This window comes from Magnusiomyces paraingens (assembly GCF_902498895.1).
Source record: "Magnusiomyces paraingens strain CBS 517.90 genome assembly, contig: contig3, whole genome shotgun sequence".
NCBI classification, from domain to species: domain Eukaryota; kingdom Fungi; phylum Ascomycota; class Dipodascomycetes; order Dipodascales; family Dipodascaceae; genus Magnusiomyces; species Magnusiomyces paraingens.
The window spans coordinates 3,140,811-3,154,435 of record NW_022474069.1 but is presented as its reverse complement, the minus strand read 5'-3'; the positions used below and the strand labels follow the sequence as shown (position 1 = coordinate 3,154,435).

Genomic DNA, 13,625 nt, shown 5'->3' with positions numbered 1-13,625 from the left:
AAGACAATATCATCATCAGAACCGACCAACGGTTTAGAATCAGAACAAGAATAAAAGAAGAACCGACCAACGGTTCAGAATCAAAGGAACAATATCCGAATCGACCAACGATTCAGAATCAAAACAAATAGGAGCTGAACTGACACACGGTTCAGACTCCAAACAAACAACAGTAGAACCGACATACGGTTCAGAAATAAAACAAGAATCATCAGTGGAACCAACAAACGGTTTACCAACTGAATCAATATCAAGTTCTGAGTTTGAACAATGCTCAGAAACTTGACCAACAAAACAATCTTCATCGCCGACACACGGCTCAGAAGAATCAAAAAGTTCGGATTCCAAATCATCAAACGACTCGGAGCAACTGTTACCAAACTTTTCAGAAACAACAGATGTCTCGGACACAAAAAGCGGAACTCACAAATGGATCATCATCAACTATCTCAGAAAATTCATCAATAGTCTCAGCAAACCAACCTCTTGAGGTTTTAGCCTCTTTAGATTCCTTGTCATCCTTATTATCTTGGCGAGCAGCCTGAACCTCTTCCCAAGAGACATGACAATTGTTGGAAGTATGACCACGCCTCTTACAACGGAAACATTTGATACCATCACCCTTAGATTTGTTATTGTACTTCTTTGATGAAGCAACGAACGCTTCAGTCGAAAGAGTAGCAGGGGGTCCAGTAATCTTCAACAACTTGGCCCATTTATCAGTGTTCCGGATGAAGTTGTTGATATCAAGGTTGTCAGTATTGTTGTTACTATCAAAGCGGTGCTCCAAGGCGTACTGGATGAAGCGCTCACAATTGGGACCCATTGAAGCCAAAGCGTTGAAGGCCACGACCGAATCAGGCGACAATGATTGGTAGATGGAACGCCACGTAGCAACATAAGAACGAGCAGAAGAAACAAACTTTGGACCAACATCAATATTGCCAGCATAGAGGGATTTCATAAGTGAGATGACATCGGCGGGTTGAAGTTGACTATACTCCTGATGAAGATAAAGCCAGAGGTCACGGCCTCTAATGGCCACATCATTAACATGTTCGATCAACTCAGGAGAAATATTGTTGAGGATAACATCATGGACGACGGTGTCAAGCGAGGCGGTGAGGTCTTCGAGGGATTCATTAGCAGCTGGATTGACAGTACCAGCTTCGACATAAAGATGGACACCATTATTCATAGCACGAAGACCCAAAAGGATCTTAGTAGCCCAGACATGATAGTTGAGAGGAGTGAGTTTTTCAGAGGAAGTAAGATTAATATAAGCCGAAGTGCGGCCCATAACCTGTTGAACTGTGACACGGGAAGTCATGATAATAATAGAAAATATTATCCAAGAAAAGTATATATTGAAATATATAAGATAAAACAGTTATATAAGAAGAAAGAAAAAGGAAAAGAAAAATTATAAAAGTTTGGGAAGAAACCTTCCTTAAATATCCAAGGGAAAGAAAAATTTGCAGTGGTGAAAATTTTTCATTTGGGTTTGTCCCAAAGTTGAGTGGGTTTGTATTACACTTCAACTTTGTAACAAATTAAGGAGGGTAATGTTGAACTGTGACACGGGAAGTCATGATAATAATAGAAAATATTATCCAAGAAAAGTATATATTGAAATATATAAGATAAAACAGTTATATAAGAAGAAAGAAAAAGGAAAAGAAAAATTATAAAAGTTGGGGAAGAAACCTTCCTTATATACCCAAGGAAAAGAAAAATTTGCAGTGGTGAAAATTTTTCATTTGGGTTTGTCCCAAAGTTGAGTGGGTTTGTATTACACTTCAACTTTGTAACAAATTAAGGAGGGTAACCACAGTCACATAAGGGCTTAAACCTAATGCGGCTAAAACTAAAATAAACATAGATTGTCAACCATAGTTTCCCACCCAAACTCACGTGCATTATCAACTGCACTAGTCTGCGACAACATTGCATGCTCAACACCTCCCCTTGTCGCAGAATCACCTACTGCCTTCATACCAAGTAGTCCCCTCAATGTCTCAAACTTCACACGACCAAGATTCTTAGTGAACATATCTGCCAACATCACTTGAGTATCAAGATACTCCAGATGAATTACTCCACTGCGAATATAGTGACGCACAACATGATAACGAACATCAATATGCTTGGTACGACGATGAAACACTGGGTTCTGAGCCAAAGCAATACATCCCTGATTGTCCTCAAACATAGTCACTGGCAACGGAACAGGAATCTTGCAAAGGGACAACAACTGATTAATCCAGAAGCATTCCTTAGACGCATCAGACAATGACATATACTCAGACTCGACGCTGGACGATGCAGGACTAACTTGCTTTCGACAAGCCCAAGTAATGGGACCACCAGACAGAATGAAAACATACCCAGTAAAGGACTTACGGTCCTGTTTGTCCTGTGCATAGTCGGCATCACTATAACCAACAAGCTTGTAGACTTTCTGAGCTCGATATTCAAGACCAAGTTCAGCAGTACCCTTAAGATAACGAAGAGTATGCTTAGCAGCTTCCATATGAATAGACTTAGGATTCTGCATATATCGACAAAGAAAGCTAACAGCAACAGCAAGATCAGGACGAGCACAATTAGCAGCATAAATCAGCTTTCCAATAATACTGCGATACATGGAGGCGTCGGTAGCAGAGTCAGACTCGGAAAAATCAGAAAGATCACGAGTGGGTAAAGGAGTCTTGACACTTGAACAGTTCTGCATACCAAACTCTTCCAACATGTCAAAAATATAACGTGAAACATCCACAGTAATATGGTAAGGTGACTGCTTAACTCTCATGCCAAGGAACTGCTCGACTGGGCCCAAGTCTTTCATCTTAAACATAGATGACAAAGAAGACTTGGTTTTGGCAATGACTTCAGAAGAATTGCCAGAAATAAGTAAATCATCAACATACAGTGCAATAATGACCATGGTAGACCCAGATCCTTTGGTATACACACCGTAGTCACTTTCATTACGAATAAACCCAAGTTTGACAAGAGCACCATGAATCTTCTCATTCCAACACAAAGGAGCTTGCTTTAAACCATATAAAGACTTCTTCAAATGACACACTTTAGATTCCTGACCTTTGACAACAAAGCCTTTAGGTTGTCTCATATAAATATCTTCTTTGAGATCACCATTAAGAAATGCAGTCTCGACATCCATATGATGAACCTGGAACCCAAACTGAGCAGCAATAGCAAGAACAATCCTCACAGTCTCGTAACGAACAACGGGAGCAAAAGTTTCAGTATAATCAATACCTTCAACTTGCGAAAATCCAATACACACTAGACGAGATTTGTAACGTTCAATTGAACCGTCAGCTTTGCGCTTAACTTTAAACACCCATTTGCTATTGATAGCCTTGCGACCAGGTGGGAGATCAACCAATTCCCAAGTACCATTGCGTTTAAGAGACGACATTTCAATAACACAGGCTTCAAGCCAAAACTCAGCTTCTTCACTAGACATAGCTTCTTCAAAACTACTAGGATCTGTAAAAACAAGTAAAGCCACATCATCATACTCAAAGCGGAGAGATTTGAGACGACGATAAGAAATACACTCTTCTTCAGCTGGACGTTTTGCAGGTGTTGCAGACACTGGAGATTGTTTCAAAGAATTTTCACAAAGATGTTTAGAAGGAGGTGAAACAATGTCATCAGAACTCGGGCGTTTGGCAGGAGTTATAGAAGGTAAACGAACAGCAACAACACGAGATCGAGATTTAGGCAAAACAGCTTGAGTATCATCCTTAGTGACAACACTAACACCAGCTTGGTCAAGAGAGTTAACAAGATCAGACGAAGGAGATTCTTGACTAAGTGGCACTACTTCCAATTCAACAGAAGGTGGTGGAGTGGGAGACGAAGCAATGATAGACGGTTGAAACCCAATATCACCCCCTCGTTGCGAGATCCCAGAATCACCAGAAATATCAGATTCATTAATACCAGCTTCAGATAAGTCTAATTGTGAAGGAATATATTCCGAAGGAGGAACAATAGGACTAGAGTCAGGAGAGATAGAGACTTCATGATCTGAAGGTGGAAGAATAGGAGAACTAGGAAGAGATGGAACAGAAGGAATAGAAGGAAGAGTAGGAAGAGTAGGAGACTCAAGAGGAGCAGAAGGTGTAGACAAAATGCGACGAACAGAACGAGGCTTATGAACAATAATAGAAGAAGAAGAAGGAGGAGGCGGCGACGGAGAATGAGACGGAGAAGAAGACGGAGACGGAGACGGTAAAGCACAAATAGAACCAGAACCAGAACCAGATGAGGATGCTGGTAAAGATCTATGAGACCCAAAACTAGAACCAGAACTTAAATCAGAACTAGCAATAGAATTAACCCTAACATTGGATCCTAAACCAGTCCCCTTAGAATCAAAACAAGGTCCTGACATGGACCCTGAACCAGAACCAACACTAAACCCAACACCAGTACCATTAATAGACAAGTCCTTATCACTTTTCATAAATGGAAACTTGGACTCATCAAAGTAAACACTCCTGGCTTCAACAATGCTTGAATCAAGAAGAACTCGATAAGCTGTACGATCCAAAGAATACCCAACAAAAACACCAGCTTCAGTATTTGAACTTAACTTAGATTCTCTTTTAGCACCAGGAAGAACAACTGTAGCTTGACAACCAAATACTTTCATATGGTGATAACTAGGAGGTTTACCAGTCCAAAGTTGAAGAGGTGCAACACCACCAGTGGTACGACTAGGAAGACGGTTCCTAATATAATTAGCAGACTTGACAGCTTCACCCCATAAGTATTCAGGAGCATGAGCATATAAAAGCATAGACTTGGCTTTCTCAAATAATGTGCGATTCAATCGCTCAGCAGCACCATTTTGTTGAGGAGTATGAGGAACTGTATAAGTATGCTTGATACCCTTAGACACAAAGAACTGCTCCAGGTCTTTGGAAATGTATTCGCCGCCATTATCAGAATGAAAATATGCAACTCGATCACCAGCAGAATCACCAGAAAAATAAGATTCACACCTAGCAATAAAGTTACGAATGGCAAGACTTGCATCACTTTTCCTAACCAACAACTCCACATAAGAGTACCTGGAACAATAATCCATAATGGTTAAGACATAACGATGACCCACAGGGGTAGCGACATGAGGACCGCTCAAATCAGAAACAAATAATTCCAAAGGACGACTAGCTTTTTCTGTGGTACCATTAAATGGCAATGCTGTGGCTTTGCCACCCAAGCAAGCGTCACACTTATGACTATCCACAACCTCAAAATGAGTAGGCTTGACAGAAAGTGACTTAGATAATTTCTTGAGAACGTCCACACTGGCGTGACCAAGTCGCTTGTGCCAAAGATTGGCAGACGACTCAACAGCAAACACCTCATGAACTGGCTTGGAAGGCAAAACAACTCGGAAACGACAAAAGTACAAGTCACCCATGGCAATGGCGTGGACTCGAGTTTTGCCATTTTCAACAGCAGAAATATGGTTAAGGTCTTGAATGAACCGACAACCACCAGCAGTAGCTCGACGAGCAGCAAATAAATTGCGAGGAATCTTAGGAACATATAAAACATCTCGAAGAACAACGCGGTCACAAGGCTGGTCATCTTTACCAAGAAGATCAACAACAATGTCGCCAACCCCCTCAGCAGTAGCAGAACCAAGACCACGAATGGTAGCCGAAGTGGGACGAAGAGAAGAAAAATATGAGATGTTATTGCAAATGTGACTGGTAGCACCGGTATCATGGATAAAGTCAAAAGAATCAGACCCAACAACTAAGTTGGCCTCAGCAGAAGTAGTAGATTCAGCAACAAAAACGTGATGTACTGAATGACTTAAATCCAAGATTGAAGAAGGATGCCAGACGACAATTAAAATCAAGGACAACAACATGATGGTAACAAAAGATAAGTAAAAGAATGGAGAAAAACGGGATTTTGGTGTAACAATAGGTTTAACAATAGGCGGAGAAGGTTCAGTAATTGAATCCACCAAAAAATCAAAAGAAGGTAAGACAATATCATCATCAGAACCGACCAACGGTTTAGAATCAGAACAAGAAATAAAAGAAGAACCGACCAACGGTTCAGAATCAGAACAAGAAATAAAAGAAAAACCGACCAACGGTTCAGAATCCGAATCCGAATCGACCAACGATTCAGAATCAAAACAAATAGGAGCTGAACTGACACACGGTTCAGACTCCAAACAAACAACAGTAGAACCGACATACGGTTCAGAATTAAAACAAGAATCATCAGTGGAACCAACAAACGGTTTACCAACTGAATCAATATCAAGTCCTGAGTTTGAACAATACTCAGAAACTTGACCAACAAAACAATCTTCATCGCCGACACACGGCTCAGAAGAATCAAAAAGTTCGGATTCCAAATCATCAAACGACTCGGAGCAACTGTTACCAAACTTTTCAGAAACAACAGATGTCTCGGACACAAAAGCGGAACTCACAAATGGATCATCATCAACTATCTCAGAAAATTCATCAATAGTCTCAGCAAACCAACCTCTTGAGGTTTTAGCCTCCTTAGATTCCTTGTCATCCTTATTATCTTGGCGAGCAGCCTGAACCTCTTCCCAAGAGACATGACAATTGTTGGAAGTATGACCACGCCTCTTACAACGGAAACATTTAATACCATCACCCTTAGATTTGTTATTGTACTTCTTTGATGAAGCAACGAACGCTTCAGTCGAAAGAGTAGCTGGAGGTCCAGTAATCTTCAACAACTTGGCCCATTTATCAGTGTTCCGGATGAAGTTGTTGATATCAAGGTTGTCAGCATTGTTACTATCAAAGCGGTGCTCCAAGGCGTACTGGATGAAGCGCTCACAATTGGGACCCATTGAAGCCAAAGCGTTGAAGGCCACAACCGAATCAGGCGACAATGATTGGTAGATGGAACGCCATGTAGCAACATATGAACGAACAGAAGAAACAAACTTTGGACCAACATCAATATTGCCAGCATAGAGGGATTTCATAAGTGAGATGACATCGGCGGGTTGAAGTTGACTATACTCCTGATGAAGATAAAGCCAAAGGTCACGGCCTCTAATGGCCACATCATTAACATGTTCGATCAATTCAGGAGAAATGTTGTTGAGGATGACATCATGGACGACGGTATCAAGCGAGGCGGTGAGGTCTTCGAGGGATTCATTAGCAGCTGGATTGACAGTACCAGCTTCGACATAAAGATGGACACCATTATTCATTGCACGAAGACCCAAAAGGATCTTAGTAGCCCAGACATGATAGTTGAGAGGAGTGAGTTTTTCAGAGGAAGTAAGATTAATATAAGCCGAAGTGCGGCCCATAACCTGTTGAACAGCTAAAATAGGAAGCTAAGCTGGACAACCATAAAAGAACGGCACTACGGGGGATCGAACCCCAGTCTCACTCATATGGCCTGAGTGCGTGTTACCACTACACCACAGAGCCTACTTATTGTTAAGTAGTAACTCTTTCATGATGTTACTGGGAAAATCTCGTGATACACAAACGGTGGATAGTGTTGGAACTGGACCCTACACTCAACAGGTCTCAACACGACACACGTATATTCCAACATAATGGCCACATCATTAACATGTTCGATCAACTCAGGAGAAATATTGTTGAGGATGACATCATGGACGACGGTATCAAGCGAGGCGGTGAGGTCTTCAAGGGATTCATTGGCAGCTGGATTGACAGTACCAGCTTCGACATAAAGGTGGACACCATTATTCATAGCACGAAGACCCAAAAGAATTTTGGTAGCCCAGACATGATAGTTGAGAGGAGTGAGTTTTTCAGAGGAAGTAAGATTAATATAAGCCGAAGTGCGGCCCATAACCTGTTGAACTGTGACACGGGAAGTCATGATAATAATAGAAAATATTATCCAAGAAAAGTATATATTGAAATATATAAGATAAAACAGTTATATAAGAAGAAAGAAAAAGGAAAAGAAAAATTATAAAAGTTGGGGAAGAAACCTTCCTTATATACCCAAGGAAAAGAAAAATTTGCAGTGGTGAAAATTTTTCATTTGGGTTTGTCCCAAAGTTGAGTGGGTTTGTATTACACTTCAACTTTGTAACAAATTAAGGAGGGTAACCACAGTCACATAAGGGCTTAAACCTAATGCGGCTAAAACTAAAATAAACATAGGTTATCAACCATAGTTTCCCACCCAAACTCACGTGCATTATCAACTGCACTAGTCTGCGACAACATTGCATGCTCAACACAACATTGCATGCTCAACAGATATTGGGTTTCAACCGTCTATCATTGCTTCGTCTCCCACTCCACCACCTTCTGTTGAATTGGAAGTAGTGCCACTTAGTCAAGAATCTCCTTCGTCTGATCTTGTTAATTCTCTTGACCAAGCTGGTGTTAGTGTTGTCACTAAGGATGATACTCAAGCTGTTTTGCCTAAATCTCGATCTCGTGTTGTTGCTGTTCGTTTACCTTCTATAACTCCTGCCAAACGCCCGAGTTCTGATGACATTGTTTCACCTCCTTCTAAACACCTTTGTGAAAATTCTTTGAAACAATCTCCAGTGTCTGCAACACCTGCAAAACGTCCAGCTGAAGAAGAGTGTATTTCTTATCGTCGTCTCAAATCTCTCCGCTTTGAGTATGATGATGTGGCTTTACTTGTTTTTACAGATCCTAGTAGTTTTGAAGAAGCTATGTCTAGTGAAGAAGCTGAGTTTTGGCTTGAAGCCTGTGTTATTGAAATGTCGTCTCTTAAACGCAATGGTACTTGGGAATTGGTTGATCTCCCACCTGGTCGCAAGGCTATCAATAGCAAATGGGTATTTAAAGTTAAGCGCAAAGCTGACGGTTCAATTGAACGTTACAAAGCTCGTCTCGTGTGTATTGGATTTTCGCAAGTTGAAGGTATTGATTATACTGAAACTTTTGCTCCGTTGTTCGTTACGAGACTGTGAGGATTGTTCTTGCTATTGCTGCTCAGTTTGGGTTCCAGGTTCATCATATGGATGTCGAGACTGCATTTCTTAATGGTGATCTCAAAGAAGATATTTATATGAGACAACCTAAAGGCTTTGTTGTCAAAGGTCAGGAATCTAAAGTGTGTCATTTGAAGAAGTCTTTATATGGTTTAAAGCAAGCTCCTTTGTGTTGGAATGAGAAGATTCATGGTGCTCTTGTCAAACTTGGGTTTATTCGTAATGAAAGTGACTACGGTGTGTATACCAAAGGATCTGGGTCTACCATGGTCATTATTGCACTGTATGTTGATGATTTACTTATTTCTGGCAATTCTTCTGAAGTCATTGCCAAAACCAAGTCTTCTTTGTCATCTATGTTTAAGATGAAAGACTTGGGCCCAGTCGAGCAGTTCCTTGGCATGAGAGTTAAGCAGTCACCTTACCATATTACTGTGGATGTTTCACGTTATATTTTTGACATGTTGGAAGAGTTTGGTATGCAGAACTGTTCAAGTGTCAAGACTCCTTTACCCACTCGTGATCTTTCTGATTTTTCCGAGTCTGACTCTGCTACCGATGCCTCCATGTATCGCAGTATTATTGGTAAGCTGATTTATGCTGCTAATTGTGCTCGTCCTGATCTTGCTGTTGCTGTTAGCTTTCTTTGTCGATATATGCAGAGTCCGAAGTCTATTCATATGGAAGCTGCTAAGCATACTCTTCGTTATCTTAAGGGTACTGCTGAACTTGGTCTTGAATATCGAGCTCAGAAAGTCTACAAGCTTGTTGGCTATAGTGATGCCGACTATGCACAGGACAAGCAGGACCGTAAGTCCTTTACTGGGTATGTTTTCATTCTGTCTGGTGGTCCCATTACTTGGGCTTGTCGAAAGCAAGTTAGTCCTGCATCGTCCAGCGTCGAGTCTGAGTATATGTCATTGTCTGATGCGTCTAAGGAATGCTTCTGGATTAATCAGTTGTTGTCTCTTTGCAAGATTCCTGTTCCGTTGCCAGTGACTATGTTTGAGGACAATCAGGGATGTATTGCATTGGCTCAGAACCCAGTGTTTCATCGTCGCACCAAGCATATTGATGTTCGTTATCATGTTGTGCGTCACTATATTCGCAGTGGAGTGATTCATCTGGAGTATCTTGATACTCAAGTGATGTTGGCAGATATGTTCACTAAGAATCTTGGTCGTGTGAAGTTTGAGACATTGAGGGGACTACTTGGTATGAAGGCAGTAGGTGATTCTGCGACAAGGGGAGGTGTTGAGCATGCAATGTTGTCGCAGACTAGTGCAGTTGATAATGCACGTGAGTTTGGGTGGGAAACTATGGTTGACAATCTATGTTTATTTTAGTTTTAGCCTCATTAGGTTTAAGCCCTTATGTGACTGTGGTTACCCTCCTTAATTTGTTACAAAGTTGAAGTGTAATACAAACCCACTCAACTTTGGGACAAACCCAAATGAAAAATTTTCACCACTGCAAATTTTTCTTTCCCTTGGGTATATAAGGAAGGTTTCTTCCCCAACTTTTATAATTTTTCTTTTCCTTTTTCTTTCTTCTTATATAACTGTTTTATCTTATATATTTCAATATATACTTTTCTTGGATAATATTTTCTATTATTATCATGACTTCCCGTGTCACAGTTCAACATACATTTCCTGCCATTCTTCCATTGCTTGTTTCTTCAAAATTCCAATTGTCTGATTTTGTTGTTGTTTCAGTGTAAGAGGTTCAACCCTCTTGCATTTTTGTTTTTCATCCTTTTTAATCATATAGTCTCTATCATCTTTTGCCAACATGTAAAGCGTGGTTAGCTTTGCAATTGGAGATTTCTCAATCAATTTTAACAAGTTACCATTAATAGGATTTTATTTTTTCCCTTTGTTTGTTTTTATTCAAGGGTTATAGTATATAACATCAGCATCTGCGCTATCCTTTTAATGTCAAACTATGTGACTTGCCGGTTTTCATTTGTACCTTTTTAGTACGAGTAGTTTCTGTTCTGTGCGTCGCCGGTAGCCTGGAATATGGGCCCTGATGCCAGCTTACGAGGAACAGGGAGAACCAGTCTGTCGGTCCCAAAACCTTCCCAACCCATTTCCACTTATCTTCACGGACGCCCATGTATTTCTTAATCTCTTCCATCAGAGATACGGCCCGCAATCACCTGCAGGCTATTTAGACTGTACGGAAGAGTCGGCATTCCTGTAACCAGGGTAGCCTGTGGTTTTCAGTCTAGGTGTATACTCCCGTACACATCTTCAGGAAAAGGGGGTATTCTGGGAATCGAACCCAGTATCTTCCGCTTTCGAGCAATCGTGTTATCCTTTACACCATCCAGCCCTTTCCCCTTCGACCAGCATTCTCTAAATTTACTTTTTTAACCCAGTTAGCTAATTTTCATCGAAATGGTCACTCTTTCTGTAAAAGATTAACAAGCAACAACCAAGACAAATAATTATAAATGCTTAAAGATCAAACATGCAATCAAAATAAATCATTATCGATAAATGCTTGAGAATAAAAATACATTAATCTAGATTAAGATTAAGAAGTGATTAAGAAGGAATTATTAAAGAGAATTGTACGAATATATATAGTCATATATTTCCATAGTTTTTATCAGTATCTAAAAAGATATTTACATCAATACAATAAGTTTTATATTAAATGTTTGTTTGTTTTTATTCAAAGTTTTATATTAAACTATGTTTGTTTGTTTGTTTTTATTCAAGGGTTATAGAACTATATAACATCAGCATCTGCGCTATCCTTTTATTGTCTGACTATGTGACTTGCCGGTTTTCATTTGTACCTTTTTAGTACAGGTGGTTTCTGTTCTGTGCGTCTCCGGTAGCCCGGAAGATGGGCCCTGATGCCAGCTTACGAGGAACAGGGAGAACCAGTCTGTCGGTCCCAAAACCTTCCCAACCCATTTCCACTTATCTTCACGGACGCCCATGTATTTCTTAATCTCTTCCGTCAGAGATACGGCCCGCAATCACCTGCAGGCTATTTAGACTGTACGGAAGAGTCGGCATTCCTGTAACCAGGGTAGCCTATGGTTTTCAGTCTAGGTGTATACTCCCGTACACATCCTCAGGAAAAGGGGGTATTCTGGGAATCGAACCCAGTATCTTCCGCTATCGAGCGAACGTGTTACCCTTTACACCATCCAGCCCTTTTTCCCTTGTATATTAAACTATTAGCTTGGTTTTTTCTTTGGACAATCCGACTTTACTCTTATACGATAACTCCATTACAGAATTAATAAGAGGCCGTGTGGTCTAGTAGTATGATACTCGCTTTGGGTTTAAATTGCGAGTGGTCCAGGGTTCAATTCCCTGCTCGGCCCTTTTAATTTTTTTTAAATTTTTGAAACACTTCTGTATGTTTTACTTTTCTCTATCAACAGGTCAAGTCCAGAAATACCCAATATCTAAATCTCAGTACTAACAATTGTTGAATTGTAATTTGATTTAAGGACCTGGGCGGTCAACTCTTTAATTACTTTCTGTTCAATTTTATAAGCTACCAGACAAACGAGAATGTTGAGTGGTGATATGTTATATTCCATGATACTATGGGCAATTTCAACATTATCTCGTAATAATATTTTTCCATTAAACTCTTTACATTGTTACATTATTTACTAGCAACTACGAGCTTTTTTTTTTGATTACAAAGGTAATAATTGTATCAATTAAGAATTTCTACCGCTAAAAAAATCACCACAATATAGGGAGTTGTACTAGCGACCAAACTCTTAGTGCTGACTGACTAGGCTCCTTCATAGACACCATCAGTGTTTCCATAGGTTGACATAGTGAGGGAAAGACTAACAATACGTTAAAAAACCAAAGTTAATGAATAAATACGATTGATAAGCTGAAAGCTGAGAGATTATTTAATAAAAACAGTTTAGCTTAAATTTAGAGAAGGAGAAAAAGGAGGAAGAAAGGTTTCAGTAACGAAGAAGAAAATTTAAAGGAGCATCGAGGCAAATTTTCTTTAGCAGTAGAAAATCTTAATTGACACAATTATTACCTTTGTAATCAAGAAGAGCTCGTAGTTGCTAGTAAATAATGTAACAATGTAAAGATTGTAATGGAAAAAGATTATTATGAGATAATGCTGAAATAGCCCATAGTACCATAGGATATATTCCAACAAAAAGAAATACGTGATGATACCATTCCATATATTCCAACAGCTCCCCTCTTTGTAAAATTATTGCAAAAAAAATTGAAATGGGCCAAAAACTTCTAGTCAATAATAGATTAATATGGTGAATGAAATTTGAAAAAAACAAAAAAAAATAATGACAACTGTGGGATTTGAACCCACGCCTCTAACGAGATCCGAAAACACCGTTTTCAGTGAAGTTAACACTTGAGTCGGACGCCTTAGACCAACTCGGCCAAATTGTCACAATAGTTACTGTTTGTAAAAGATCAACATGCGATCGATCGACCGGATAAACTAACATACAAGCGATCAACCGGATAAAAGAAACAAGCAATCAAGCGATCGAGATAAATAACTATAAACACTTTAAAGAACAAATATGCAATCGATCGAGATAATAATTATCGATAAATAT

The 13,625-nt window shown here is 39.8% G+C and overlaps 3 protein-coding genes across 3 annotated transcripts; 1 reads left to right on the top strand and 2 right to left on the bottom strand.

Annotated features, from left to right (window-relative positions):
- Nucleotides 1-39: 39 nt before the first annotated feature.
- On the bottom strand, nucleotides 40-1,330 carry SAPINGB_P004278 (uncharacterized protein; the record flags this gene model as incomplete). The annotated part of the gene is made up of 2 exons (XM_031998993.1): nucleotides 40-381; nucleotides 428-1,330. 2 exons carry the CDS (start codon nucleotides 1,328-1,330, stop codon nucleotides 40-42), a joined length of 1,245 nt encoding a protein of 414 aa, XP_031854884.1.
- A 537-nt stretch (nucleotides 1,331-1,867) lies between these two features.
- Nucleotides 1,868-7,926, bottom strand: SAPINGB_P004277 (uncharacterized protein; the record flags this gene model as incomplete). The annotated part of the gene is made up of 2 exons (XM_031998992.1): nucleotides 1,868-7,392; nucleotides 7,617-7,926. 2 exons carry the CDS (start codon nucleotides 7,924-7,926, stop codon nucleotides 1,868-1,870), a joined length of 5,835 nt encoding a protein of 1,944 aa, XP_031854883.1.
- Nucleotides 7,927-8,285: 359 nt separating this feature from the next.
- SAPINGB_P004276 (uncharacterized protein) lies at nucleotides 8,286-10,371 on the top strand (the record flags this gene model as incomplete). Its single annotated transcript, XM_031998991.1, has 3 exons — nucleotides 8,286-8,346; nucleotides 8,400-8,989; nucleotides 9,043-10,371. The coding sequence occupies 3 exons, from the start codon at nucleotides 8,286-8,288 to the stop codon at nucleotides 10,369-10,371; spliced, it is 1,980 nt and encodes a 659-aa protein (XP_031854882.1).
- Between the last annotated feature and the right edge of the window lie 3,254 nt (nucleotides 10,372-13,625).